We start from the raw sequence: 27979 nt of genomic DNA on the forward strand, positions 1-27979 counted from the left end.
TGACATATTTGCACCAACGCGAAGATAAGGAAAGATTATTTTCGTCGCTACCAGGCTTGAGTCGCAGCGGGCGGGCTAACCCGTGTTCACGGATGACCAGAGAAATCAGCTGGAGCCCAAGCCTGCAAGGATCCTGGACGCGTCGCCGACCGCGCCTTTCAAGACAATGGACAGAGGTCATTTCCATCCCCTGAGAAAGCGAAGCGAAGCCACCTTAGCGTGGGTTTCAACGGACGAATTTGAATCTCTTATATATATATGCGGTGCTACCACCCCAGAGACAGTTTTTACCCGGATTTCACAGAGAGAGCATCTCCGCGCTACACTCTCGCGTGATCATTGTTTTGTGTCCGTGGACTTTGTTTCCTTACGTACCGTGAGCGAATCGCAGATAGAGAGTTACCAGTGTACGCCTTATTTTGGTGAAGATTACGCGGTGATTTGTTTTTGCCAAGCGTTAACTACATAATCATGGGCGGCTAAAGGAGATTGAGAAGGGAGTCTGTCGACTTCCCTGACCCCGCAACGATGCATCGCCATCTTCCGATGAAGCCAGTCAGCCAACGCCAAAGACGACACCAAAGCCAAACACTGCCCAAAGCCCGAAGGACGTTTTCAGAACGACGGCGATCGAAGCCCGTCACCAGAGAGAGAGATTGAAGGTCGACTCCAGAACGACGCTTCCAGAACGACGCCGAATCCAAGCCCGTCACCAGAGAGATTCCGAACCGGCGCGTGACCACGTACACCCGACGCTAGTGACAAGAGGAACGCCCGAAGTTCTGAGGAGGTGCAAGTACACCATATCGTCGCAATTATTCTTCGTCGCGATCGACCTCGGAGGACAATTTCGCCACAAAGGAACCGTGTGCAAGTCCCGCGTCCAGGAGAGATGAAGGACCACGCCATGTAGGAGAGTCTGGTACAGTATACTTCAGAGGGTCTCTCATGTCCATGTAAACGTGCGTCGTTAGTATCAACACCGTACGTTTAACGCCGAAGTCTCACTTATTTGCAAACTTACTCAGGAAACCCCGAACCTAACCCCCGCGTTTGACAATTTTTGGTATTGTAGTAAAAAAGGGTTATTTCATGTTCAGATGTTCTAATTTAATTGTCTGCATTCAGCGTCAGAAGCTCCATTTCATTTCTTTAATATTTAGTGTAAATTGTCAAAGTGTGCTCCATTTCTTGTGTAATCGACCGCCCCGTCGCGCCATTTAATTTGTCAATAGTTGACTGATGAGTCCTTTTTAATTGTGGAAAGCGTAGTTTATTTTATCGCAAGGTCGTGTGCGTGAAATAGTATTATTTGTTGCATAGTGGTTTTTAAGGTAATTTTTGCTCGCGCCGACGATTGATTAGTGTATTCCGGCAGCTGGAGCCAATTAAGTTTTTGCATCACTATGTAATTGAGTAGTTGTTCTCATTGGACGAGAGAGGCTTGTGTGTAATACCCCCGTCCGAGAAACTTGTATAATGTCGTGCTTACGACTCGATGCACACGTTCATTCGAACGAAAGATTTAACCACGCCGACCCAATTGTCTTAGTTAACCGCTTTCCGAGGGCTGGCACTTAAGTTAATTTAAAAGAGCACAGGAGCTGGCAGACAAATGCCCTAAATTCACATAAAGGTTTAAAAATTAAAAGGAATGATATGTTAATGAGATCCATGATTTGTATCCATACTTCACATGTAAAAATACCTCATGTGTGTGAAAGAGAGATAGCGTGAATGTTGTGAGAGTGAGGAGGCTTTGTAAACAGTTGTTGATTGCAATATTTTTTTGTTGTTACAATATATATTCACTTTTTTACCGTTCGTCAGTGTTGTTATTTGACGTTTTTCAGGTACCAGATATTATGCTATTAGTGTTTTTATGATTGTTCGAATCTACATATCAAAGGTAAACAAAACAGTGTAACATTTCAAGGTATTAATCTCCGCCTCGCAATAGTATGACAATAAACGACCGTCTCAGTACCGAACTTGATAACTGGACCGTGAGTCACGACCGGTATCCCGTACACATAACGACGTTTGGCCCCGTGCCGGGGTATGATTGACACGTCATTTCGGGGACCGTGAGTGCACTCGTTACAATTCGACACCGTTTTGGTGGCTGATCCTGGTTCACGATACTGACGCTTCGACTGCAGGCTGTTGTTTTTGAATAAAAAAAGAGTGGAAAGTGATATCAAGTGCGTTCAAACGCTAGAGATTTTGGGCGTACAATGCTGATAATTCGAGAACTGTGTAAAAACTGCCAAAATAATAATTATTATTATAATAATTTGTGGTTCTGTGGTGCATTTCTACTCCAGAACACAAAACGTATATATAAATGGCATATATTACGTGCAAGTGCATTTGCAAGGTAAATTAGAACCGAGCAATATTACGATATTGTTACATGGTGTTGGAAATATTTTTGTATAAATTTACGAAAATACATGTTACTGGCTATTTACACGACACGACAATATAAATATATAAGAATTAAGAACTGAAAAATTCAAATACCACAGACATCAGTATCATCAAAATCGAATGCATTTCGTAAGACATTAAAGCGTTACGAGCTAAGGTTCTGACCCGTAGAAGAAGGTTCCATGCTTTCTCCTCCTTTTGTGTTGTGCCGTCAGTTCTTTTTTAATATTATTATTATTATTCTACACTCTACTACATCCTTGTACTCGTCGACAAGATTGATTAGTACATAATCTCAAATTCAGAGAAGTTTGCAGCCCGAATTGCTTTATTCTTCTACATGTTGATACTTTAACACATCACACTACTCTATGCGGTTCTTGATTGTAATTTGTTTTAGCCAACCAATCAGGTATGACCTTACAAATTAATCTCGGATCAGTTGAACGGAATCTCGTGAACGTCATTTTTCGTTGATGCAATGCAAATCTTTAAACCAAGTTCATTTAGAGTGGATTAAAATTGATCTCGTTCATCTGAACTTCGAAATAATCGGCGTTGGTGCACGCGGCCATTAGAAGCGTAATGTGAGCGGCTCTTACGTTCAATCTTGGACTGCCATAGCCAGAGGATGATTTTTGGGCTGAAGGCGCATCCACCTCCAAGTCCAAAAAAGGAGTGTTTACTATCCTTTAAACAATTTATCCAAACAGTATTTTTTAAATATATGTGTATTATGTGTAACCTACAACTTTTTTTTAAAAAAAAAGTTTCGAACAAAATAGTTGGCTGTGTGAAGCCTCCACCCTCCTCAAAAATATAATCCTGGCTGTGCCAGCGCGTTGAAGTAAGAAAAAAATATTTCTAATTTCTTCATCCAGTTATTTATCAGATATTCAGACCACCCTTGATTTAGTTTCGACAAACTAATAAACTGGTATATACCTAGATAGAATAAGTCGATGACAAAAAATGGGAAGGCAGGATTAAAGTTAATCATTTTACAATGGGAGAGGGGGGTGCTAACTATTGTGCATCCGTTCCACTTTGGCATCATCTCGATATTTTTCTTTTACTTAGCCCCCCCCCCCACTATTTTACTTGCAGAGGCCCCCGTAGAACTGCGCTACGCCTCTGAGTACACCATTGTGCGATACACTACAATCTTAGTTTGCAACTATTACTCTTATGAATAAAAATTATCGACTGGACAAAACTGAAAGTTTGGTGCACTTCCCTCGAAAACACAACAAAAAAGTTGCATGGAAGAGAAACTATTACAGACTCCTCAACAATTTTGACAGCTAATATGAAAACCGATAGATCTCGTGCGATGTAGTTACACGCAACCCCCGAAAGATGGCAGAACAATGCAGAACGCCGTATTGTCTCTTCCGTTGTTAGTACACCGAACAGTCGCTAGAGTCCGCTGGCTGCCTAGATGGAGAAGCAGCGGACTCATGATCTCAACGAAGGTTCTAGGTTGGAATCCTGGCCTGGGTATGAATGTTTATTTGGAAATATCCCAGCTATGTCTAATAATCATTCAGCGTCGTCATCGCGATCAGACAAAAGTGGCATTCTTTATTGCAAATATTAATTGGTATTTTTTGGGCTCGATCCCGTACTTGGGACTTTATATCCAATACCTGGAGTGCGAAGGGGTGTGGCAATGTTTCTGGAAGGGCGGAAAGGGAAATTTGTAGCGGAAAGGGAAATTTGTAGCCAAAATGGTTATAAATTATGCTGTTGTATTCGGCGCTTGATGTGGAAATTTCCAACTGGGATGGGGGAGGGGGGGTTGCTCCTATGGTTTAACATGGTGACATCCGGGAGGATGCTTTGCGAACGTTTTGCAGGAAGGGATACCATCTTCCCTCACTTTGAGCACTGGTTGTACACCCAAAAGCAAAATAAATGATGGACAAATTGCCCGTTAACATTTTCCTCCAGTCTGTTTTCCATCATACATTGAAATAATCTCCTCCTTAAGTTTTAATTGGGCATATAAGACACGTGGATTGCTTTGGCGTTTTAAGTCCACTTTTTAGCACAGTAAGGCTAATCGAGACTGGACCTACAGTTTAAAGTGGGATTCAGAAGACATGTGGAAGGTGAAGGTATCCGGAGATGAACAAAATCGATTATGTTTGTTGCTATAAACTTTGAATATTGAGCACATCGAACACATTGTAAAAAAAAGTGCTCGAAATGCCATTTGGCCTGTTATTGACTTATCATCTTCAAAATAACACCTGTTTCACCTTTCTTGCGTGATTCGTTGCACATTTCAAAATACCGTACATCAAATCCCTAATAACCTTGATGGTTTAATATGCTTTCATAGAACTTTGATTCAAGCCCGTTTACCAAATATGGTCAAAAACCGAGATTTCAAACTTAAACACCTACTTAGTTTTACATTGTATCATTCATTAAAATTTCAATTGCGTGGGAATGTCGTTCATGTTTTGCATGTAATCAAGGTGTCCCGGTGGAGGCACTAGTGGTTCGGATCCCACGTTAAACTGTAGGTCCAGTCCCGATTAGCTTTACTGTGCCAAAAGTGGACTTATATCACCAACTCAACCAACCAAGCATGTTTTGCCACTTTAGCGCATGCAGTGCCCCGTAATCATAACGCACAAAAATATCAAAAGAGGAAGTTGTGAAGTCCCCCACGCCTTTTTCCATATTTTCTTCTCACGTACAGTCACCCGCAATATTAATGGGACGCCTAGATCCTAAAATACCCGCTTCAATGCAATGCGTTCGGCGACCGTACTTGATATTGAAGTTAGTTCGTCGCCGTGGAGATAGTAACAACGCGTGACACACACAACGCATTGTAATGAAGAGGATCTATTTTCCGAAAGACAAAGAGTTCCGAGCGTAGATCTGTCACTTTTGATGTTTGATTGATTTGGTTTATTTTACTTCGCTTTACTGCGACTTTTAGATAATCGCGAAGATGGGGATGAATGAAGATGTGGTGAAATGGATGAAGGGACAATGACAAACACACGTGGACAGCACACAAGCCTCGCAGAGGATTATACTGGCTGTGAGTGAGGCCCGCTTGAGACGAAAGGATTTTCCTTAGCAATTTTCTTAACGTTTATGCCATGACCAAAATGCTACCGTCTAAAGTGAAAAATCTTATGGCATATTTCATGGCATTTCTCAAGGATAGAACCCGTCCTATTTCCGTAGCATTTTTCGTAGCATAACCAATCAGAAGCGACCTAGAGGTCGCGAGTGAAGTTGTAATGGCGGCCGCGTGAGATGTAAACAATGTATCACTTCGCATTTTTAAAAGCCGATAACTATTCAACCGAGAGGAATAACGTTTCGTATAAAACGTTATTAGGTATAAAACAGTGGCGCTGCTTCAATGCATACTTTACAACGTTTACTGTACACGTATGGAAGAATATTTTAGTTGTTTCAAATGTAAACACAGTGCACTCAGCTTAGATGGTGTAACTCGACTTGCCTTTTATGCTGTATATGTTATACATTGTAATCGCAAAAGCTGTCCGAAAAGCTACATGAAATGTTTGCGTGTAAAGTACTATCTGCTATAAGATTTTTGGAAGCATTTACAAGGGTTGGATAAAAAGTAATGACAGCACTGCTGTCCCGTGAAAGGGGTGAGTCACAGCGCCACAAGCGTTTCGTGGCTGATAAAGGAATGTCAGACGAGGAAGTTTTGTGAGTGGAGTCGATTGTATGTTATTCAGTCAAAAACAGCAGTGCTCTGAAGCAGAGGACGAGAGTGCAAGCGCCCTAACAATATGTTTAGGCAAGAAGAACAACGTCTCTCAGGCAGACGGTCAACGCAGCCTACTTCTGCACCTTCTTACAACACCACCTTCTTCTCGCATTAAGAAGGAAGCGACGGCACGGTGTCCCATCATCCTGCTTGACAATGCAAGGTGTCACACTGCAAACAATGTGACGGCGCTCCTGCATAACTGGTAGTGGGAGGTACTGGAACATCCGCCGTATTCACCGGTATGAGACCGTGTGATTACGACCGTTTTGTCAAAATGAAGGAACCACTGGGCGGGAAGCACTACGACACGCGCGAAGCCATCATACGTGCTATAGGGCGGTCACTGCGGGACATCGACAGAGATGGACGCGCTGACGGTGTACGACGCCTTCCATACGTGTGACAGAAGGTCGTAGAGATGAGGGGCGATTACTTTGAAGGAATGTAACACGTGCTCCTCTGCCAATACAGTCAAGTACCAATTATACCAGTGTTGCCATTACTTTTTATAGAACCCTTGTACATGCATTTACATAGCATTTATGCTAGCAAAAATGGTAAAGGAAATGCTTTCGTCTAAAGCCGACGTTAGTCTGCAAGATGCAAGGTATAGTAGGCTACGTGGAAGATAGGCTGACACTTGGGTGCCTTCAGCCCACAAGAGAGACGCGATTTTTTTCGAGCTATTTTTTTTTACCTTATTGGGAATGTTCTCAAACATGTGGAACACGTCTTGGAGAAGAAGTACAAGTTTTACCACCAAGTAAGTGTCAAAATAAGTCAATTTATCGAACAGCTTTGCCTCCTCCATTTGGAAGTTGTAGGCAGTACCGTGACCAAGGTGGGGGTCATAACCTCCCCTTCTTTCTGGCCCAGTACTCCTAAAAAAATAACATCAAAGGCAGGAAAGGATGCCATAATGAAAACTGCCCACTAAAAAAAGTATACGTAACCCCCCTCCCTTTTCGAAAATTCTGGGCTATTAATCGCCTTATGGATCCGCTTAGAACTGCAACGCGATGTGATGATAATTCCGTAACGTAGAACTCTTTTTTCGAATACTCGCCAGCATTTTGGCAGAATTGTCGTAAATGTGCGCTTTGTGGGAAATTGTACCTCATTCTAAGTTACTGGTCTGTGTGTCGCTTGATGAAAGCAAGACAAAATTACATATTCGTCAAGTTTGTTACGAAGTGAACTGTGGCTGTTTTTTGAATGCTCTGTTTTAAAGGTCGATAAGATAAAGCAAGGTGGCGGTGTTTATTGTATTACGGATGGAATCGATACAACGAACCAGGTGTAATATTGACTATCAGAAGAACGCTCAGCTCAGCAAGTCTCTAGTTAGAGACCTGGATGTTTTTTTTATTATTTCGCACGTTCGATATTTTAAATGAAGTTATCTCCCTTGTTTGCATTGTGGCAGAAGCGTAGGCGCTTGCAATGTGCGTTTCGGCTGTGATTACCGTACTCATAAAGTGATAATTTTATCGAACACGTTAACTTCGCGTAGCGAAATGGTTAGCGTTGTCGTTTCTGATTAGAGCCGTCCCGGGTTCGATTCCCGGTGGGAACCCCTAAAATTTCGGTGTTGACCCAGAATCGTGACGACAATTCTAGGGTGCTCTGTAAAAGGTACGTAAGTCAAAAACTGCTTTTTTTGTTGCTTTCATTTAAGGTACACTGAATCAATTACAGAAAACATTATAAGTAGGGATTTTTATATTGGGCATGTGATGATTCAACATGTCTGTAATGTTTGCTATTGAAAAAATAAACACAATAACTGCTGTAAAATTGCATTTTTGACTTGAGTGCTTTTCCCGAACAGCCTTGGAACTGGAAAGCGAAGAAGTAGCGGGCTCCAGATAAGAGTGTAAGCGATGATCTTTTATGATGACACCCACATGTCAACCTTACTTCCAATTAGTACATGCTGAACTGCATTTTGCATAATAACGAAGCTCTGTCAACAGCCTCTGCGGAGCTCCTGTTATGTTCTATCCATATGTTTCTGATTGTCCTTTCACCAGTTTCTTCTTATTACCTTTCCTCCTCATCTTTGCGATTAGCGAAAAGTGGCTGAAATGCAAAATACTGTAAAATAAATCAATCAATCGTTAAATCGTGTGGGCTGGCGCTCTGACAGTATATACCCTCGTGGGTATATCTTCTGGTATGTGCATTCCATGCTTCCCTCTGTAAGTTTGATGAAACGTAACACAGTATCATGCTACGGAAACATTACTGTGGAAAATTAATATCACTTTTGCATTACATTCGATGCCTATATTTTCATAATTTCAGTTAATATTGAAAAAGGAGTGATGCATTGTTCTCAAAACATTACTTTTCTTTCCTATCGTTTTCTCGATAATAAAGCGATCTGATAATCTGCAAGGATAGTAGTGTAGAGTCATCGGCAATAAAAGTGGGACACCTACCGTCGAGAGAAATGATTCTGATTTGGTGGGTACATACAAAGTTCACCTTGCACACACACTTCTTTTTTAGTAGTCGGGACAGTCATAATCTTACCAACTTCTAAAATAGAAGACAACCCCCACCCCCCACCTTCGAAAATCCAGGGTACGCCACTGTGTGTATGCAAGGTGAACCTTTTACCCATCAAAATAGGAATCTTTCCTGCTCCGCTGATTAGAAAAATTGCTCTCGTTAACTTAACTGGATTCAAAATTTCACTATCGGATGGGTAGATCAATAAGGTCAGATTCCTTCGGCTGCCTTTGTATTAAAACTATGCAAGAATGTCATTATTTCGCCCATCGACCAAGGTCCAGTTCGTTTACACGCACACGTAGGAAGTTGTCAGGTGACACTTCATTAAATCGTCATGTAATTATAGGCGCTGACGTGTTTGTTTCAGGTTACCCGGTTTTTCTAAATCAAAAAGTAAAATAAGCAGAGGAAAAGTATAAGACTGATTTTTTTTCGATAATTGAAAGATGTCTAACTTCTAACTAGCATTTATAAAATACAGGTTGCTTATCTTAATATATCACATCTCCAATGTATGCCCACTCGCATATCACTTCTTGAAAGCCACGTAATGTTTACACCATCACGTCACCGTCGCTATGTTTTACTGTATTAAAAGGGTCACATAATAATAAATGCAATATTAGTTTCAGTAAGTTCATGTATTGAAACCCTGGCTGAAATTACTTCGGGTTAGATGAGGGACTTAAAAAAAAAAAATGCCGAAAATATCCAATGCTTAGTGTAGGCAGTGACAGAATGACTCATTTCTTTGACTACTGACAATTGACCGACTACGTTACATGAGTATTGCTATTAAAAATATTCGTCCTTGATTTGATGTAATATAAACTGATGGGATATTTAGCATGTGCATAATTTATTGCAATTTTCTTCAGCAAACAAAATATCAAGGCTAAAGTCGTGCGGGAATACGGGATGAAATGTTTCGTAGAACGGTCACCAGAAGCCGCTAGGCGACGACCCACCTCGATGTAGCCGTGCTTTTTCAGCAGTTCTTACGTTCAACAATAGATGGCGAAAAAGACGCCATCTTTGTTGTTTGATTCATGTGTGAAGTTAAAAGTTGCGTTGGGTGTTTTCTTTCACAATAATTTACTTCTACGAACGACTTTTTTACATTAGGTAAGCATATATGCACATTTGAGTTATAAGAACAAAATTTCCTAATGTTAGAGAACAAAGATATCAGTGGAACGCACTTAATTCTGGCAGGAATCGATCCCGAACAGTGAAGAAAGGTTTGGTATAGGTTTCCATTTCCGTAGTGGTTGAAGCAATCTCGCAGCTGAGTTGACCACGCCGGCTGCGGCTCAAAATAAGCTAACTGTGTAGGGAAGTGGTTGCTTTCGTTATGTTGTAAAAACTTGTACATATATATATTTGACGTACACATGCTGTAAAGCATGCAAGTGCACATGATATGTAGCAAATGCTAAAGTAATTAGCAAGTAACCAGAGAGTTGATCCTATAATACAGATTTTGAGCGTATAAAATGTTTTCCACTTAACATAATTTTGTGTGATCTAGTTCCTCTCTATTGACTTTAGCTGCCATATGTTTTCTGGGATATTCTACAGATTTTTCCCGATGTCACTTTAACAACTTTACTGATTTAGCGAGATTACGAACACACTTTTTATTGCGACACATCCACAGATTGAAGTACATTCACATTTGAGATTTTGTTTTCACTTCCTCCACGATTTTGTAGCTTAGAAATTGAGGAAAATATAGTGTTTAAAAACCATGGCTTTTGCAAAACGTTTAATAGCCTTAAATGTATAATCCTGTGGCCGATGACAGTTGTTCTCTTTTATTACCATTCTGATACGTCAGTTCTGTCCAGAAAAAAAAATGTTGACTAATTAAAGCCATGCTGGTCATTTGCATGGGATAAATAATTCTGTGTGTGTTTGGCTTGATTACGTTATATGTTAACTGTTGTTCCACAACATTACACATAACTGATGGTCACTTGGTATTTATGTATATTAACCTGTAGCAAAGAAAACTAATTTTCAGTCTTTTGCTACTACTAACAGCAGCAATAGGGATGGGCCTTGGATGCCTTTGGAAAGGTCATGGCCCACACAGACAAAAATAATTATTCTTAACTAGCATTTGACATTGCTTTGTCTTACTTCCAGCTTTTAAGATTATCAAACCTAACAAACCTAGCCTTCTCGAAATGTATAAATAGTAACACTGTATACATATAGAAGTTTAATGAAAATGCTGATAGCACAAAAGAAATCTGCACAAGAAAGTAGTGAACCTGTTAGTATGTGCTTGTAGGCAGGCATATTTGGGATTTGAGTTGTGAAAAAAAATACATGCATATAAGTATATCAGAATTGCACAATCGAAACCGCTGAGTTGCCAACTTAAGAAAAGTCCCATACTTTAATTGTGATATGGGAGCCACTGTACAGTGTGTGGGTAGTGCCAGGATCTGGAAAATTTGAAGAAAGAAAACATCATTGCTTAGTCTCATATCACATTATACAAACTTCTGGATGAAACATTTTGCAGGGTTGAATCTTTAATAGGCAAAAGAGAAATTCAAATTTTATACGTATACATGCAAACCACCTGAGGAGCAAGCCTGCACCAAATTGTAGGGCTCTTAAATACCATCTGCTCCATGGCCTGGACTTGACTGGGCAGACTGAAGGTGCTGAGATGTAACGCAAATATCAACACATGAAGGTGATGAGCTCATGAGTTGTGTCCAGCAAACAACCATTGAGGTATTATGCCAAACTGATTTTGTCTGTGTCCATCTTCCATGTGAACTACATTCCTGTGCTTTTCTAATAGATCTGTACATTGGATAGTACATGGTTACTGAAACCTATGAATAGGCATAAAAGGGATAAAGTGAAAGTTAATTATCAGTTGATTTTCATGAAGTATAAAGTAATCATAGTGGTTCGGATCCTACTTTAAACTGTAGGTCCAGTCCTGATTAACCTTACTGTGCATAAAGTGAAGTTAAAATACCAACTCAGTATAAGTGAGCAGGTGTAAAGGTTGGAAAATTTTGATTTTAAAATTGAAAACAGATATTCAATGCCTGTAACATTGCTGCATGAACTGTAATCTACTTACATCCACAGTCTTGCTACCAAATCTTCTGGGTTTGAGTCAGCTCGTGTAGGTGGTTTCTTTGTAACCTTTGCCTCGTTCATCTATTCATCCTCATTATTAACATTAAATTAGGAGAAGTAGAAAAGTTAGTGTGAAATAGAAAATCAAAATTTCTTGAATCAGTTTTGCTTTTACCTTTACACTACTGGCCTCTTACATGTGAAATTTGTCACTTCTGGGTTTCCAGCATGATGCAAACAAGAGTCCCCCATCTCTTGCATATATTTATTTATTTCTCTTTTTCCGTTGACCCTTTGTGAGAGGGCATGGAAAGCATCATATTACATCTTGTTACAAAGTATTACCCTGTATCTCTTACAGGTTTATATAATCTCGTACATTTACACTTACATAGATAACACTGGGCAACAAGATTTTGCTTGTCATTGTTTTGTGATGAATGCTTATAGATTTCGACCCACTAAACATGAATCCGGCAATGATTTTGTCGAAATATCAACATTTTCAAAGATATTAGCATGTTTTGTTCTCTCTCGCACTGCTGGCTTATCCACAGCAATATGGGTGTATTTACTCTTACAGTCGCTAGATGGAAGCACAGTTGCTGTTGATTTTAACTTGTGTAAAGGTTCGAAACTCCCCTTTCATGTTTACCCTGTCTGTGTTGTTTATCATTTTTTTTTTTTTGTGTATGTGTTTTTATCGGTGCGTAGTAAATTTAAAGAGTACAAGCGCTCACCTGAATTCCTACTTTGGCCTTGTGGTTGTGTGTTTCAAGGTTCTTTCTTCCCCACCATGTCTACTACTTCAGTCTGGGTGTGTGTTAATCTGCGTTAAGTTCATTTGCTTTGTTATGGAACAGCGGGTCGGAAGTGCAAATTACATGCAGACTCGTTCTGTTATGTATGTGTATACTATATTGGACCCAAGCAAGTTAAACATGTCATTGTGCCAGGGACAAAATTTCGTGAAGCCTGTAAAGAGTACTTTGGAATGTCTGTTGGTGATCTGGACAAACCATGGGCTCCACATGTTACTTGTGGTAACTGCAGGTCGACGATGGAACATTGGTTGCGTGGTAACAGGAAAGGCATGCCCTTTGCGATTCTGAGAGTGTGGAGGGAACCTACAAATCATGATGATGATTGTTACTTTTGCATGATCGACCTGCCACATTTTAAGAGAGGGAAGAACGGGCGTCAGCTACAATACCTTGACATACCATCCTCCCGAGCACCTGTTCCTGACAGTGAAGATCTTCCTATACCATCACCTCCAATCCAAACCACGTTTTCGGAAGAAGGTAGTGATTTGGACAGTTCTGGTGACCATGTTACTGATGATGGGGATAGCAAAAACCCTCATTTACTGAACCAGAAAGAGCTAGATGACCTTATTCGAGACCTGAATTTACCTAAAAATAAGTCTGAACTTTAACTTCACAGCTTTTGTTCATTCCATTGTATTGCTTTAGCTATTTTTCATTGTTATTTATACTGTTCATTATATATGTAATTTACTGAGTACTGACTGAACTGTGTTTGTAATTTTATGTTTTTCTACATAATACATATGACATATAGGCTACTCGTTGCACTTTGAATAAGAAATAATAAAAGACCCATATTATCCGAAAAACTGACATTACAGCAAAATCAATGTCATATTCGTGTTCAGCGGGTCGAAACTATGAAAATAAGACTGAAAAATATACATAAGCAGAAAGTTCATGAAAATTTGTAGACCAGTGTAATGTTTAATCACATTGTATCATATTCTCTTTTAAGTCTTTGTGTTAAAGACATTGCACCTCTTAATTAAGGGATACAGTACGTATGTATCAGAACATCCCCAAATTTGTTTCTGTTATTTAGTCTATAAAATCCGTGAAAATAGAAAAATAATGTGCTTAAAAGGTATTTAGCTTTGACAGATACTTCCTCCCAGTGAGGAGAAGTGACTTTCATAAAATGGTTCAAAGTGAAGGACAGAAGTGGCCAAAATTGTGAGAAAAAGCCTGATAACATGTAACTGATAATGTTATAAGTAGACCTTGGATTTTTAGGTTCTAAAATATGTACTTTTAGGTTCCTGGAATAGGTATTAAAAATTGTAAAATTGGTTCTAAAAATCCTGAAGTAAGTTAAAAAAACTTAAAATGGTTCAAAGATCCTGAAAAATACTAATTAGGTTCAATTGTTAAAAACAAAATTTCAAAGGAACAGTGAGAAATTTTAATAGATATATGTAACAATAAAAAAATAATTTTGTAACCAAATTTTCATTTCTAAACATTTTCAAAATGATCCACTAATTATTGTAATACTAATACTTGTACTGTTAGCAAAATGTACTTTTTTTAATGAAACTGTGATGTAACTTTTTATTTCTCATTTACCTGCAAAGGGAAAAAATAGGTTAAGAACCTAAATTCCGAGGTCTAGTTATAAGGTACCTTCATGTAGGGCAGCACTACGTTGCATATTTGTCTTTAGCATGTTTCATGGGCATATGCTAGATTCAGGATAGGATACACAACTGCGTGCTATACAGTAGCTCTGCTAAGTGGTATATTTGTTAAGCATTCATTGACCCATTGATGTTCCACAAGCATGCCACTCCGTGAAACCACCTTAGAAAAACTTGTCAAGTCAGTGGAAATATGCATGCTACATGAGAAGATAAACATCAGGATCAATCTTTTTGAAGTTTTGAGTGAATATATATATATATATATATATATATATATATATATATATATAAATAATCCCATCGTATACCTGTAAAAATGTTTTCTTTTCATGTCAAGAATGTCATTTATTTTCATTTTTCATCTTTTCATCTTAATTGCATTATATTTATTCATATGGTTAAATCCATTTTCATGGAAATCTCGCCTTGTTTTGCAGGTAGCTCAAGTGAAGCACAGGACAACAGATTTCCTGCTGCAGACACATCGTTTTATGACCGGCAGACACCCCAGTATGAGCAGCAGCAGTACGATGCAAATTACGGCTATTTTCCTGTAAATCAAAGTAAGTTCTGTTTAATTTCACAATTTAGCTTTGTGTGTGTGATGGGACTTAATTAACAGGCTTGTGTTAGTATTCTTAGCCATAGGCACATGAGTATTTTTTTAAAAAATCAGATCACGTTGATAGGGAAAATGCTGTTTGCTTTATCATATAGTTTACAACAAAATTATGCATACAAGCATCAAGGTACTCTGTACCTGGCATAATGATAGCAGTACAAGTTCAAAATTTTTTTCATGAGCCTCTGCCAGTAAGATACGAGGGTAGGTTGATAAATTTGCAGCCTCCCCAATAATTCATGGATATGGCTAACAGTGCCTGGTGGTTTTATTCAACATATTCTCCTCTTAATGTACTGTACGTTTAACATAGCTGCTGCAATGCTTGCAGACCTTGCAAATAGAAGTCTAAGGATTGCTCTGCAAACCAAGGCTCTGTGTGATTAACCCTTCGTGGGTTAGGAAAAGTTATGTCGATGGTCGTGCACAGTCTCTGAGTCTGGGATTTTAAAATATGCCAAATTAATGGTCTGAAACTCCAAATCTTCAATTATTATGATTAGATCTTTCAACAAGTGAGATTCTATAAAACTATAAAAATTGAAATTCTATAAAATTATAAAAAGGCACTCTTCATTAATCTGGCATGGGCATGAAACGGCAGACCTGATGTTCAGTATAAACGGTACGCATATAGCCACGCGTGGACTCAAGACAGCAAGGGGCTTTAACAAACCCTCCCTAGCAGCTCAAATATCGTACTAACACTGAAAACAAAATTGTTGGGTAAAAGAAGAAGGTTAGAAACTCTGCTAGATAGAGGGAAGGTCGACAACATTGATAAATAATGACGTTAAAATCACACACCGGAACGAGAGACCGTGAGCAACCGATGCAGGGTTAAGGGCATGCGAAACAGTCTCCAAGTCAATGTTGCCAACTTAGCTCTTTTGGGGGCCAGATCTGGCTTGCACTCATTTGGCTGTGAACTGAAGCACCCGCCATCATGCCCCACTAAGATGTCATCACTGGCTCCGGCCCAATCAGACCAACTTTTGCCATGAGTATACATTTTGCACGAGACATGATATTGTTATATTGATTGCATCACCCCACCCCCTTTTACCTCCCCAGCTACTTTTTAATAGCACCCAGGAGATGACATAATATTGTTATACGGGAATCCTTTATTTTTGATTTTATATGACCATCGGTGTATTATTGAGATGGATGATGCCGCGGAAAACTTAGAATAAATTGTCATTGCTTTAAAGTTAACTGTAATAGCAGTGCCCCCCCCTTCCACCTCTTTGACACCTAAAATTAAAGTTACCTTAGGAGGTACTTTATCCAGCCTTTGTAAATGTAGCTCCTTGAAAGTCAGTTTTAATTCAATTTAATGTGAAATATAGCTCTTATATGTGCATCCGGTTTGGCAACACTGCCAGGATGGCCATAGGATGCAAGGAGAAATGCGTTGCACTTATGGGACTATTATTTATCTTGGGAATATCAAACTTCCGAAGACATGGAAAAACATATCAACGGAAAGAGGGCAATTTGATGAAGTTTTTGACCACAAGAATAGTCAACTTCCATTCGATTAGCTTCAACTTGAAGTTGTCTAGTTTTTTTCTCCATAAGGAATACATGGGATTCTGAAAATTCTCACTCTTCATGTTTTTCAAGTATTGTGTCTAGCTTAATAATCGACATGAAAAAATGCTTCCACTTGGCAACATGGGGAGAAATTCATACTCTTGCATATGCCCACATTTTTTTAGCAGCACAGCCATATCCGACGATATTGAAATAAATGCACACATGGTGTGGAACTATAACTCCTCACCTTAATGATGGCATATGCACCATCGTAATTTGTACCCTTGAGACATAACTATTATTAAAATCTCATCAAGTGAGTTATAATAAGATTTCTAAAGTCACTGAACTAAGCAATATAAAAATGAACAAAATATGGTAGCAATGTCTATCCCAGTAACACCAACTTTCAGATTATCAAGGCAGAATATTAGGATTAATATTCTTTATCTGACCAATCAGAAGAATCAGCCCTATAATCAATACTTAGCTCAGCACTATAGTCTTCTAAAATAATTAAAACTGCAAAACACTTCTTTAAACTTAATGGTTACACATTAATACAATGTTACACTTCTTGAACGGCATTTGTTAAATCAACAAGAATTATAAAGAAATAAAAGAAGAAGAAAATGTACATACTGCTCAATTGGCAGTTTCAGCCCATAATTGTGTTTCATATTACCACAGTCTTTCAATAGAAAAACATACATATAAATTAAACATATTAAATTATTTGATAGGATTGGGCTTGTCTCACCATTCAGAACAATTTTTACTTTTTGGAAAGCCACCAGTCTGATGGTGCCAAATCTGGTGAATAAGGGGGATGCTCATGTATTTGTAACTGCAGCTGCATCAGTGTGTCCATTGTTCGACGTGCCTTATGGACGGGTGCATTGTCCTGCAGAAATACGACCCCTTTCGCCAGCTTTCTGCATTGATTTTCCTTGAGTGCTGTCTTTAGTTTGTCCAGCAGATATATAAATATATAATACGTGACATTGATGGTTGCACAACATTGGAGATAATCGGCCAGCAGGACACCCTCACAATCCCAGAAGACCGTGCCCTTGCCTTTGTTGAGCCTCCAGCCCAAATTGCCCACGTTTGAAACCCTGCCCATTTCTTTACAGTGGTATATGATGGTCCCTTGTCCCCTAACGTCATGGTCAGGTCGTTTTGGATCTCCTGTGGCGAGAGCTCCTTCAGGAAGAGGTACATGTTGAAGGCACACTGTTCAAATTCACTAATGTCTGACATCCTCAATTTGGAGCTAGAAAAGGAAAAGTTCTAGTTATTTTATCCGGACATGATTTTGCATGGTAGGTTCATATATTATGAACATTTTATTGATGGTGCTAGTTTATGTACTGGTTTGCTCGAACCCACATAGGCCGTGAATTTTTGAACCCACATAGGCCGTGAATTTTTCAACCTGCCCTCGTACAAATGTTTGTTTCTTCAAGGATTTTCTAAATTCTTTATCTGCTTGAGTCAACAATAATATTAGGAAATTTATTGTTTTCTTTTTAACTGAAATGTATCTATTTGATGAAGCTAATAACTTTTTAGTAAGGCTGGACTGATATGAAATTTTTATTGATACGATAAAGCAATGATATAAAATTTACTGATCCAATAGAAAATTCCAAATGGTGCTTAAAGAATCTGAATGTGTCATTGAGCTCCTTAATAAATGTTTACCAAGTGACTGCAATGCAAAAGTATTTAGACATTTACTTTGAAAAAAATAAGGAATGGAGATTATATGTTTATATCTGTCAAAAAAAAATTATAACAAAGTGACAGAATATTGCACTAAAATTATAAGGTATTTATACACTGCCTGCCAAAAGTTAATCACGCAATGCAAATTTTCGAAAGCGTATTTTAATTTGAGTGGCTGAAAATCGCTGCAGATGTAGATGTCGGTTTCTATTTGTAGCTTCCTTTTTGGAAGTAGAGAGTGAATCAACTGTACCTAGATGCCTAATCTTGAAATAGCATAAAAGCGAGGATTTCGTGCTAGAATTATCACACTTTCGTTGAAGACACCAGCATTCTGAAGGGTTTGAGGCGCATTTAAAAACTGATAGGAAGTGTTTATAACTTTTGTAGGATTATTTTTGATAATAATCCTGTTTCTATGGCTGAAAGAAGTCGAATGACAGATAGTGAGCGCTGGTATCCTGTCGGATGCATTGAAGCAGGACAGTCAAAGATGTCGCTATTTTCTTTGGTGTTGATCATTCGGTAATTTCTCGATTATGGAAACAAGTCAAACTGTTGTTCGGAGACCTGTGCCCAGTCGTCCAAGGGTTACCGCCCCCTCTGATGATCGATATATTGCTATAGTAGCCAAGCGGAATGGACGAGAGACCTTCACAGCTGTTACATCCATGGTTGCAGCGGCACTTGGTAAGACAATATCTGCCAGTACTGTGTGCCGAAGGCTCGAAGGGATTGTATGCCCGAGTACCACGTGTTTGTGTTGCACTAACTGTGGAAGCAGAGGGGCAAGATTAAAGTGGTGTCGTCAACATGTCAAGTGGACTGTCTCAGATTGGTGCAACGTCCTGTTCACGGACGGGTTCATATTTGCCCTGGAATCAGATGATAAGCATCATAAATATTTCCTCATTGACCGCCAGCGCCCCAGTCCGCAATCCTCACACTTTTCCTCTTTACCTCACGAGATCGAAACAAAAGCTCTATGGCTCAAACCTGTAGTAAGCAAGGTTCAAGTTCGCTCGGCGCGCTCTGAGAACACTTATTTGGCAGTCAAGTAGCAGAGCGATCACATTGCTTGCTGAGCCTTCATATATTTGAGGTGCCCATGATTGCACCAAAGGGGCACTTATGATTTGGCTCTGCAGGTGTTTGCGTAAAAGATTGCAGCATGCTGAAAAGGCAGCCCCATACATTGTGACTTATAATTATTATAATTGGCCATATTATATTATTGGGGTGGGGAAGCCAAATAGGATTTCTAAGAAAAATCCTAATCCATTCCCCATTCACATTGTTAAAGTACTGCTTCAGTTTTCATCTTAACCAGCCTTGTGGTAGGGGGTTTTCCACTGAATAAGAATATCAATTTTCTAAGTTTCCAACTATACCTAATTAAGGGCGATTAAATAAATGTTAAGACTGGTCAAGAAAACGGAAGGAAAAAACAAGAAAAGTCAAATTTTGGTAGACACCCTGTATGTAGGCATAAGGAGGTGGGATGCAGAAGTAGGGCCCCATACATTCTCGATCGCTACTGCTTGAGGAGGTGATGTGATCACCACCATGATGTTAATTTATTGAATGTTGGAGTGGATGAATTGGTAAGCAAAGGAAACTTTTCCTGGTCACTCCCACCTGTTTTCTCCATCACTCAGTCAGTCTTGAATCACCAGTGTGTGTACTAGGGATGGCCAGATCCGGATTATAGCGGATCCAAAATCCAGATCCGGATCCGTTTTGTCATCATCCCACATGCGCTTCTTTGGAAAGTAAGAATGTGCTTATAACATATTGTTACCTGCTAATATACATATATATATATAGTGTGTGTGTGCGCGTGCGCGATTTGTAATTAATTAATACACTTACAAGGGAGGTCTAAGTCTCCCCCTCCGATTTCCATGAAACTTGCAGGGCCCAAATGAAGAAATACGTGTTTTTTTTTGTTTCGGCAAAAAATTGTTCTAGGGGGCAACCTCCTCTCAAATGTCAAGATGAGGACAAATTGAAGTGGGATCTGACCCGTGTGTTCCCCTCCGATTTCCATTAAACGTGGCAGGTGTATAGTAGGGATGGCCGGATCCGAAATCCAGATCCAGAACTTATTTATTTTAATTTGTAGAACTGTAACTGTAGAACAATTGTATAATCATTGTACGCGTATAACATTTCTATCTTGTTATATGTGTTAAAGGTTTCATCCTGGAATGGAATGTCTCACATTTATGTGTGTTTTCATCCCCCCCCCCTCAAATGTCAAGATGAGGAGAAATTGAAGTGGGGATCTGACACCGAAACCACGTAAATATGGCATAGGAAGAAACAGGGGGCATGCGGCCTCTCTATACACCTGTCAAATTTCATGAGAATCGGAGGGGGAGACAGGGGTCAGATAATCCTCACATCAATTTGTCCTCATCATGACATTTGAGGCGGGTTTTGCCCCCTAAACGTTTTTTTTAGCCGAAACAAAAAAAAACATGTATTTCTTCCTTTGGGCCCCACTATACACTTGCAAAGTTTCATGAAAATCGGAGGGGGACACAGGGGTCAGATCCTTACTTCAATTTGTCCTCATCTTGACATTTGAGGGGATTTTGCCCCCTAAAACAGTTTTTAGCTGAAACAAAAAAAACACGTAATTCTTCCTTTGGGTCCCTCTATACACCTGCCACGTTTCATGGAAATCGGAAGTGAACACAGGGGTCAGATCCCCACTTCAATTTGTCCTCATCTTGACATTTGAGGGGTTTTGCCCCCTAAAACCGTTTTTTAGCTGAAACAAAAAAAACACGTATTTCTTCCTTTGGGCCCCACTATACACTTGCCAAGTTTCATGAAAATCGGAGGGGGACACAGGGGTCAGATCCTTACTTCAATTTGTCCTCATCTTGACATTTGAGGGGATTTTGCCCCCTAAAACAGTTTTTAGCTGAAACAAAAAAAACACGTAATTCTTCCTTTGGGCCCCTCTATACACCTGCCACGTTTCATGGAAATCGGAAGGGAACACAGGGGTCAGATCCCCACTTCAATTTGTCCTCATCTTGACATTTGAGAGGAGGTTGCCCTCTAGAACTATTTTTTTGCCGAAACAAAAAAAACACGTATTACTTCAATTGGGCCCGTTTATACACACACCTGCAAAGTTTCATGGAAATCGGAGGGGGACACACGGGTCAGATCCCCACTTCAATTTGTCCTCATCTTGACAATTGAGTGGGTTTCGCCCTGTAAAACCGTTTTTTAGCTGAAACAAAAAAAAACACGTATTTCTTCCTTTAGGCCCCACTATACACTTGCCAAGTTTCATGAAAATCGGAGGGGGACACAGGGGTCAGATCCTTACTTCAATTTGTCCTCATCTTGACATTTGAGGGGATTTTGCCCCCTAAAACAGTTTTTAGCTGATACAAAAAAAAACACGTAATTCTTCCTTTGGGCCCCTCTATACACGTGCCACGTTTCATGGAAATCGGAAGTGAACACAGGGGTCAGATCCCCACTTCAAGTTGTCCTCATCTTGACATTTGAGAGGAGGTTGCCCCCTAGAACAATTTTTTTGCCGAAACAAAAAAACACGTATTACTTCAATTGGGCCCGTTTATACACACACCTGCAAAGTTTCATGGAAATCGGAGGGGTACACAGGGGTCAGATCCTTACTTCAATTTGTCCTCATCTTGACAATTGAGTGGGTTTCGCCCTGTAAAACCGTTTTTTAGCTGAAACAAAAAAAACACGTATTTCTTCCTTTAGGCCCCACTATACACCTGCCAAGTTTCATGGAAATCGGAGGGGGACACACAAGTCAAATGCCCACTTAAATTTGTCCTCATATTGACATTGGGGGGGGGGGCGGGGGTTGCCACCTAAAACAGTTTTTGTGTTTGTGTACTGGACTGCTTCAAGCTGATTGTATCACTGCTTGTTCTTGTGCATAAAGCACTCGTTTGCATCCCCTGATCTTATGTTGTTGTTTTTTTTGTTCAGGTAATTCTGGTAATACTGGATACACAGAACAACAGCGTACTTACTCATCTAACACATCGTACCAGCAGTATCCATTGTCTGCAAGTCCAGGAGGCTACCAGTATACAAATCATGGGAACCAATCGCAGCATGGAATGAATTACAGCAACAACCAGTCTGTGTATTGTACTTCAGGGTTGGGACATTATGCATCACCTAATCCTGCTCACTCAGGTAAGAAACATTTTAAAAAATATGTTGATGAGTGTATAGTGTCCATATTTTATGTGTACTCAGCGTATTTTTAATTTAACAAAAAGTATGATGGATTAAAACTTTGTAGATTTTATGTGTTGTCGTATATATTGTCAGAATAATATATCTGTACATACTTTGAAATTTTATTTAACAAAATGAAGTTAGCAAGTAAAGCTACCTATCAAGAAGTTTAATGGCTTGGGGCATGCATATTTAATTTTTGACAAACACGTAACATGAAATATCATGCCATAATGCTGATTTTTTCATGTTTCCTAAATTGATATTTTATTCACCATAAAAATGTGGCCCTAGTAATGGCACTTGTGTAGAAAAAATGCATGGCATGGCATATTATGTATTTTGTTTTTCTTGTATGTGTTTTTCAGGTCAGCATACTTACCAGAATAATCAGCAGCAGTGGACAAATTATGGTCGTTCCCCTCCGCAAGTAATTGGTTCGCAGACCCCATCACCTGCTCACACGCCTTCGCCAGTGTCAAACGTAGCCCTCCACTCATCGCAAGCACCAGCCCCCAACACAACCACCACCATGTCGGGGCAGTACCCATCTCACCATGGCCACCACATGGGAGGCAGCGGGCAAAGCCATGGAATGGCATGGAATCACTCTAACGTCAGCCAAACTCAAGGTACCATCAGATAGTTCAATTCAAATGTTCAGTAGGTTCTGTGTTAATCTCCAGTGCATGTATACATAGCTGTTGGCTGAAATTCGGTATGTGTTGATATGAAATTTTAACCAGTATTGACAACTGATATTCTATGGTAAATGTTTAAATAAGATCCTGCATGATTATTCACAATGTAACAATTAGACTGCAGTGGATTTTAGGAAATGAAAATTATTTAGAAATGTAGAGGTCTGAGCCATTACCACTTTGATACTCATACTGATGTAAATAGATATTCTTTACTTTAATATTGTATCAATTAAATAAAAGTTGTGTTCAGAATATTTGTGTTAGTAGTATGAGTATTTCATTGCAAATGCACTGTAATACTGTTGTCACATTAAATGCAGCCATCAAACGAAGTTTATTTTTAATCCAAGTTCTGCTCAGATGGGTTAATCATAAATACACCTACAGTTCAAAATTGAATTAGAACCACTGTACCGTGTACCTCCACCAGGTATTGTACCCAGGGTCTTGTGTTACCACTATACCTCTGCGGAGACCTTTAAATCACATCATAAACAAAGCATTATAAATGAGTATATTGAGTAAAAGTTTATTGGAGAGTGGGGGGGGGGGGGCTGAGAGTTGGTTGTGCAGATTTCTTAGGATAATTATCTCCAGCCAAAATTAGCGTTCTTAGATAGAATCAAGTGCAATTGAATTTAGGGTATTGCAGTATTTGAAAAGAGCGCATGTGTTATATGCACAGTAAACATTATTTTCTAATTGCTTTTTCAGGTATGGGTATTCATCAAGGAAACCTAAATTCTACAATGCCAGGAGGGGTGAATCCTCAGGCCCACAGCTACTACTCCCCTCTGTCTCTGGCTGTCCACAACAAGCATCAGCAGCCGGCTCATCAGCAGACATTAGCAGACCGTCGCTCAGGAAGTGGAACTCCATCTTCAGTGGAGATGCAATCTCAGTCACCCTCACAGGCATGGGGTGGAGCTTCTGGCGGCACGGCTTCCCTTGGCAGCGCACAGAAGTCCCTGGGGGATAGGCCTCATAACCCCCTTGCCAGCTTGCAAATGCTGGTCAATCAGGACATGAACAGGAGTGTACCTGCGTACAGATCAGCCGCCATGGGTCAGGAAATGTTGGATCTCTCCACCTCGGTTCAGGGCAGAGAGACTCCGGATGCGGCATCCCAGTCCAGGCTGAACCAAGATGGAAACTGCTCCTCCGCTCCCATTTGCCTTGCTCCTACGACACAGTCGAGCGAGAAGGCTGCGTTGGTTGGGCAGACGACTGTACGGAACGGGACCATTACAACTGTCGCATCGCCCCCTTTACTCAATGGTGAATTGAGTTCTAGTGCCGATTCCGGGATCAGCAGCCCCATGGGTAGCGGAATTGCCGGTGCTACCCCAACATCCACACCGTTATCAGATGCTACAAATGTTGTGCCTGTGTTACCCGAGATCCCAAAAGATAAAACTGAAAATGTAGGCAGTAATCCTGGAGCAAAAAATTGTGAAAAAGATAGTGTGGTTATGAAAGGTGATCAATCTTATCCGTTTGAAGAACGTAAGGACAGTGAAAAGAAGAGCATAGGTGAAATGTTGTATTCAAGTTTCAAGTCTGAACATGCTGCAGCAAAGCGAAATGCACCTGAGAACAAGACTCTTTCAGCCAAATCTCAGGATTCTCCTGCAGATGTTCAGTTGCCAGGTGCCTCTCAAGAAGCAGGCAAAGTGAACAAGGAGAACAGCCTCGCCGAGGTGGCAGTACCTGGTTTCCCTCCCCGTGGTCCATTTTCGCCTACAAACATTCAGAGTGAAGATATTAAAAAATGTGATTTGACGGACGGCTCCTTGCCCAATGTGACATCTCCCACATCCAATCGAACCAAAGCAAGTGTTAAAAGGTTTAAGAAGGTTGATGCAATCGTTGAGAACCTTGTTGAAAGTGGATCAACTAAACTGGTCAGCACCAGCATCACCGAGCAGCCTGCTGGTGTGATTCCATCGGTCGTCATGATCACATCCGAAGATAGCAATGCAGATAGTTCCTCGAATGTTGGATCACCTCAGAGTTCTCCACAGAAGCTGTGCAAACAAAAATCTCCTGATCCCATGAGAGAGGATGCAGTTTCTCCGACATTCGATGACTCTTCTTTAGACAAGCCTCGTAGAAAGAGGAAATCAGACAATCCTACGAGACTTAAAACACCAGAGAGCGAAGTTGCCAACTCACCGATAAAAGATACAAAACTGCTGTCTGAAGAGGAGCCGGTGAAATTACCAGTGCAAGCAGAACAAGATAGGAAAGAGGAATCCAAGAAAGAAGATCCAAAGGAAACTATGAAAGCCTGCCCAGCAATAAACGTTCAGGCACAGCAAGAAACTAAAACTGAATCCCCAACTGATAAGACGGTTGTTAAAGAGAAGGCAGACGTAATCCAAGAAACAAAATCTGAAACTATTCCCGATGTCGAAGCTGAACTGGCTAAAATATTGGAAGCAGAACCTGCTCCGGAGAAGAAGGCAGAACCAAAAGAAGAAATGGATATGGAACCTGATCCCTTAGAGGCCACATTGGCAGCTTTAATGTCAGATAAGCCGGAAGAAGTCGAGGCAAGCTCAAAAGTTATTCCTGCATTGACTCCACAGGTTGCTGACGTGACTGAGAAACCATTCCAAAGCGAACAAGATCTGGCCAGCTCGAACCCAGGCTCGATAGAAGCGGTGGAGAACATTAACATTAAGAAAGAGGTAGCTGATACGATCACGATCAAGACTGAACCTGGAAATCCTCAGCAGAAAAACGAAAACGGAGACACGTTCAAAGAGGTAGAGAACGAATTGGCGAAAATGTTTGCGGGTATTGTTGAGACTGACGAGGTTAAAGAAGAGAATATGCTTGGTACTCCTGGAACACCAGAGAATGGGCATAGCGACAGTGCATTGTACAAAGATACAAGCCTCAACAGTACTATGTTGGGCTCGTCCACTGGGGAAACTTCAATCGATGCCAAACCCATCAGTCGAAGAGGACGACCCAAGGGTTCGAGGAATAAGCTGTCTCGAAGATCAGCCGATAGCATCTTTGGGACATCTTCCGCCGAGAGTACACCAAAGAAAAAGAAGCAGAAGAAATCCGATGGTGAATCTCCGAGGAAACTGAAGAAGGCAAAGCTGTTCCTTGAAGAGAGAGATGGAGAAACGTCTGTCCCCAAGAAGAAGAGGAAATCCGATGGCAAAGGAGTGATGGTGAAGATGGAATCAGATATTAAAAGGAAATTGAACCAGGAGACAATGTTTGAAAAATTGAAAGTGCCATACGTTCACATAGAAGGACCAAAAGATAATCCATTCTCGGTCACCGTGGTCAACCTCCCGTCCCGGGAGGACGAGGAGAGTGAAAAAGTTACGAAGAAGAAAAAGTTGAGTTACCACAACGAACTCGATTACAGAGGGAAAGTATCCAAGGTGGGTTTCAGCAGCACCCTCTCTGCCCGATACGATGCATACACTGCCGACAGGACTTGGATATGTGTGTTTTGTAAACATGGCAGTCATTCAGAAGGGCTGGGTGATTTGTTCGGACCTTATTACATTGGCCGGGAAAAGATGGACGAGGAATTCTCGGCAGACGAAAAGGAAATAACTGCAGAACAGAAGAAGGGGGGTAGGAATAAAAGAAGCATCAGACGAGCTGATATGGCAGATCAGTTTTCTCAGAAAATGTCCAAAAAGGTGAGCAAATGTATTTATTGATACTAGCTTAATTTTAATTCATGGCTGTAGTTCTTTACTTTTAAATTTGTTTCTGAAGGATATATGCACCTTCTCTACTGTATCGGCCACCTAATAACTAATTAGTGAATTGCCCATGTGTAAAAATTTTGACAAGAAATTAGTGTTGCCAAGGAAGAAAATCCTTAGGAATATTCTTAAATATTTATGATTTAATAAGAATGGCCGACTTGTACAAGTTTTGGGGCAATTGTTAAAGTAGTGTGAGCATTGTTGACTGTTTTATTATTATTATATAAAGTTTTCTAACCCTTTGTTAAATCAAGATGATTAAAATGAATGATGAAATGTGTATATATGGTTGGTCTAAGATGACAAGACATGCTCCTTGATTCCTACTAAGAACTCCTGGGTTCGTATTTACACTCACTGAGCAAAACTCATGGGTTAGCAGTTCACTGATTCGCGGGTGGACGGGATACCCACCTAATAACTGGTCCCTCTGGCCCTGCGGAGCACAGCTATAGGGCATGGAAGTGAGTGTGCAAGGCACTGGTACACGTCCGGAAGCAGTTGACACCACGCAGTCTGCAGAGCGGAAACCAATTGCATCCTGTTCGTGGGTGGAGAATCCAGTGCGCGGAGCCTGAGTTCAACAGCATCCCAGATATGCTCGATGGAGTTCATATCAGGGCACCGGGGTAGCCATGGACCTCCTCTGCATGCTCTTTGAACCATTCACGGACGACACTGGAGCGATGTGGCGGCGCATTGTCATGTTGAAAGACTGCCATGTCATCAGGGTGTTGAAAGGTCAAAAACTGGTGGAGATGGTCTCCGAGCAGCTGACGATACCATGGACCAGTTACTGTGTATTCCAAAACAATCAGGGGGCCCAGTCCATACCAGGAAAATGCACCCCAGTCCATGACTGATACCCCACCACCCTGGACCACGCTCTCTTGGCATGCAGGATCCATCGCTTCATGCGGTCTGCACCACACACGGAGCCTCCCATTGGCATGGTGCAGTTGATACTGTGACTCGTCGGACCATATGACGTTACGCCACTGTTGCAGTGTCCATATGCGGTGATTGGTTCAAATTCACGCCGGAGTGTCCGATGACGTG

The 27979-nt window shown here is 40.5% G+C and overlaps 1 protein-coding gene across 1 annotated transcript in view; it reads left to right on the forward strand.

The window, feature by feature from the left end:
- Positions 1 to 27979, forward strand: part of LOC145978316 (uncharacterized) — a 151657-nt gene that overhangs the window by 109926 nt on the left and 13752 nt on the right. The window contains exons 5-8 of the mRNA XM_083110870.1: positions 14756 to 14881; positions 22210 to 22422; positions 22836 to 23099; positions 23886 to 26848. Of these exons, the coding sequence (XP_082966996.1) occupies positions 22344 to 22422; positions 22836 to 23099; positions 23886 to 26848 (3306 nt within the window). The 5' untranslated portion in view covers positions 14756 to 14881; positions 22210 to 22343. The remainder of the gene's footprint in view (positions 1 to 14755; positions 14882 to 22209; positions 22423 to 22835; positions 23100 to 23885; positions 26849 to 27979) is intronic.

Source organism: Lepisma saccharinum, chromosome 24 (assembly GCF_977018435.1).
Source record: "Lepisma saccharinum chromosome 24, izLepSacc3.1, whole genome shotgun sequence".
NCBI lineage: Eukaryota > Metazoa > Arthropoda > Insecta > Zygentoma > Lepismatidae > Lepisma > Lepisma saccharinum.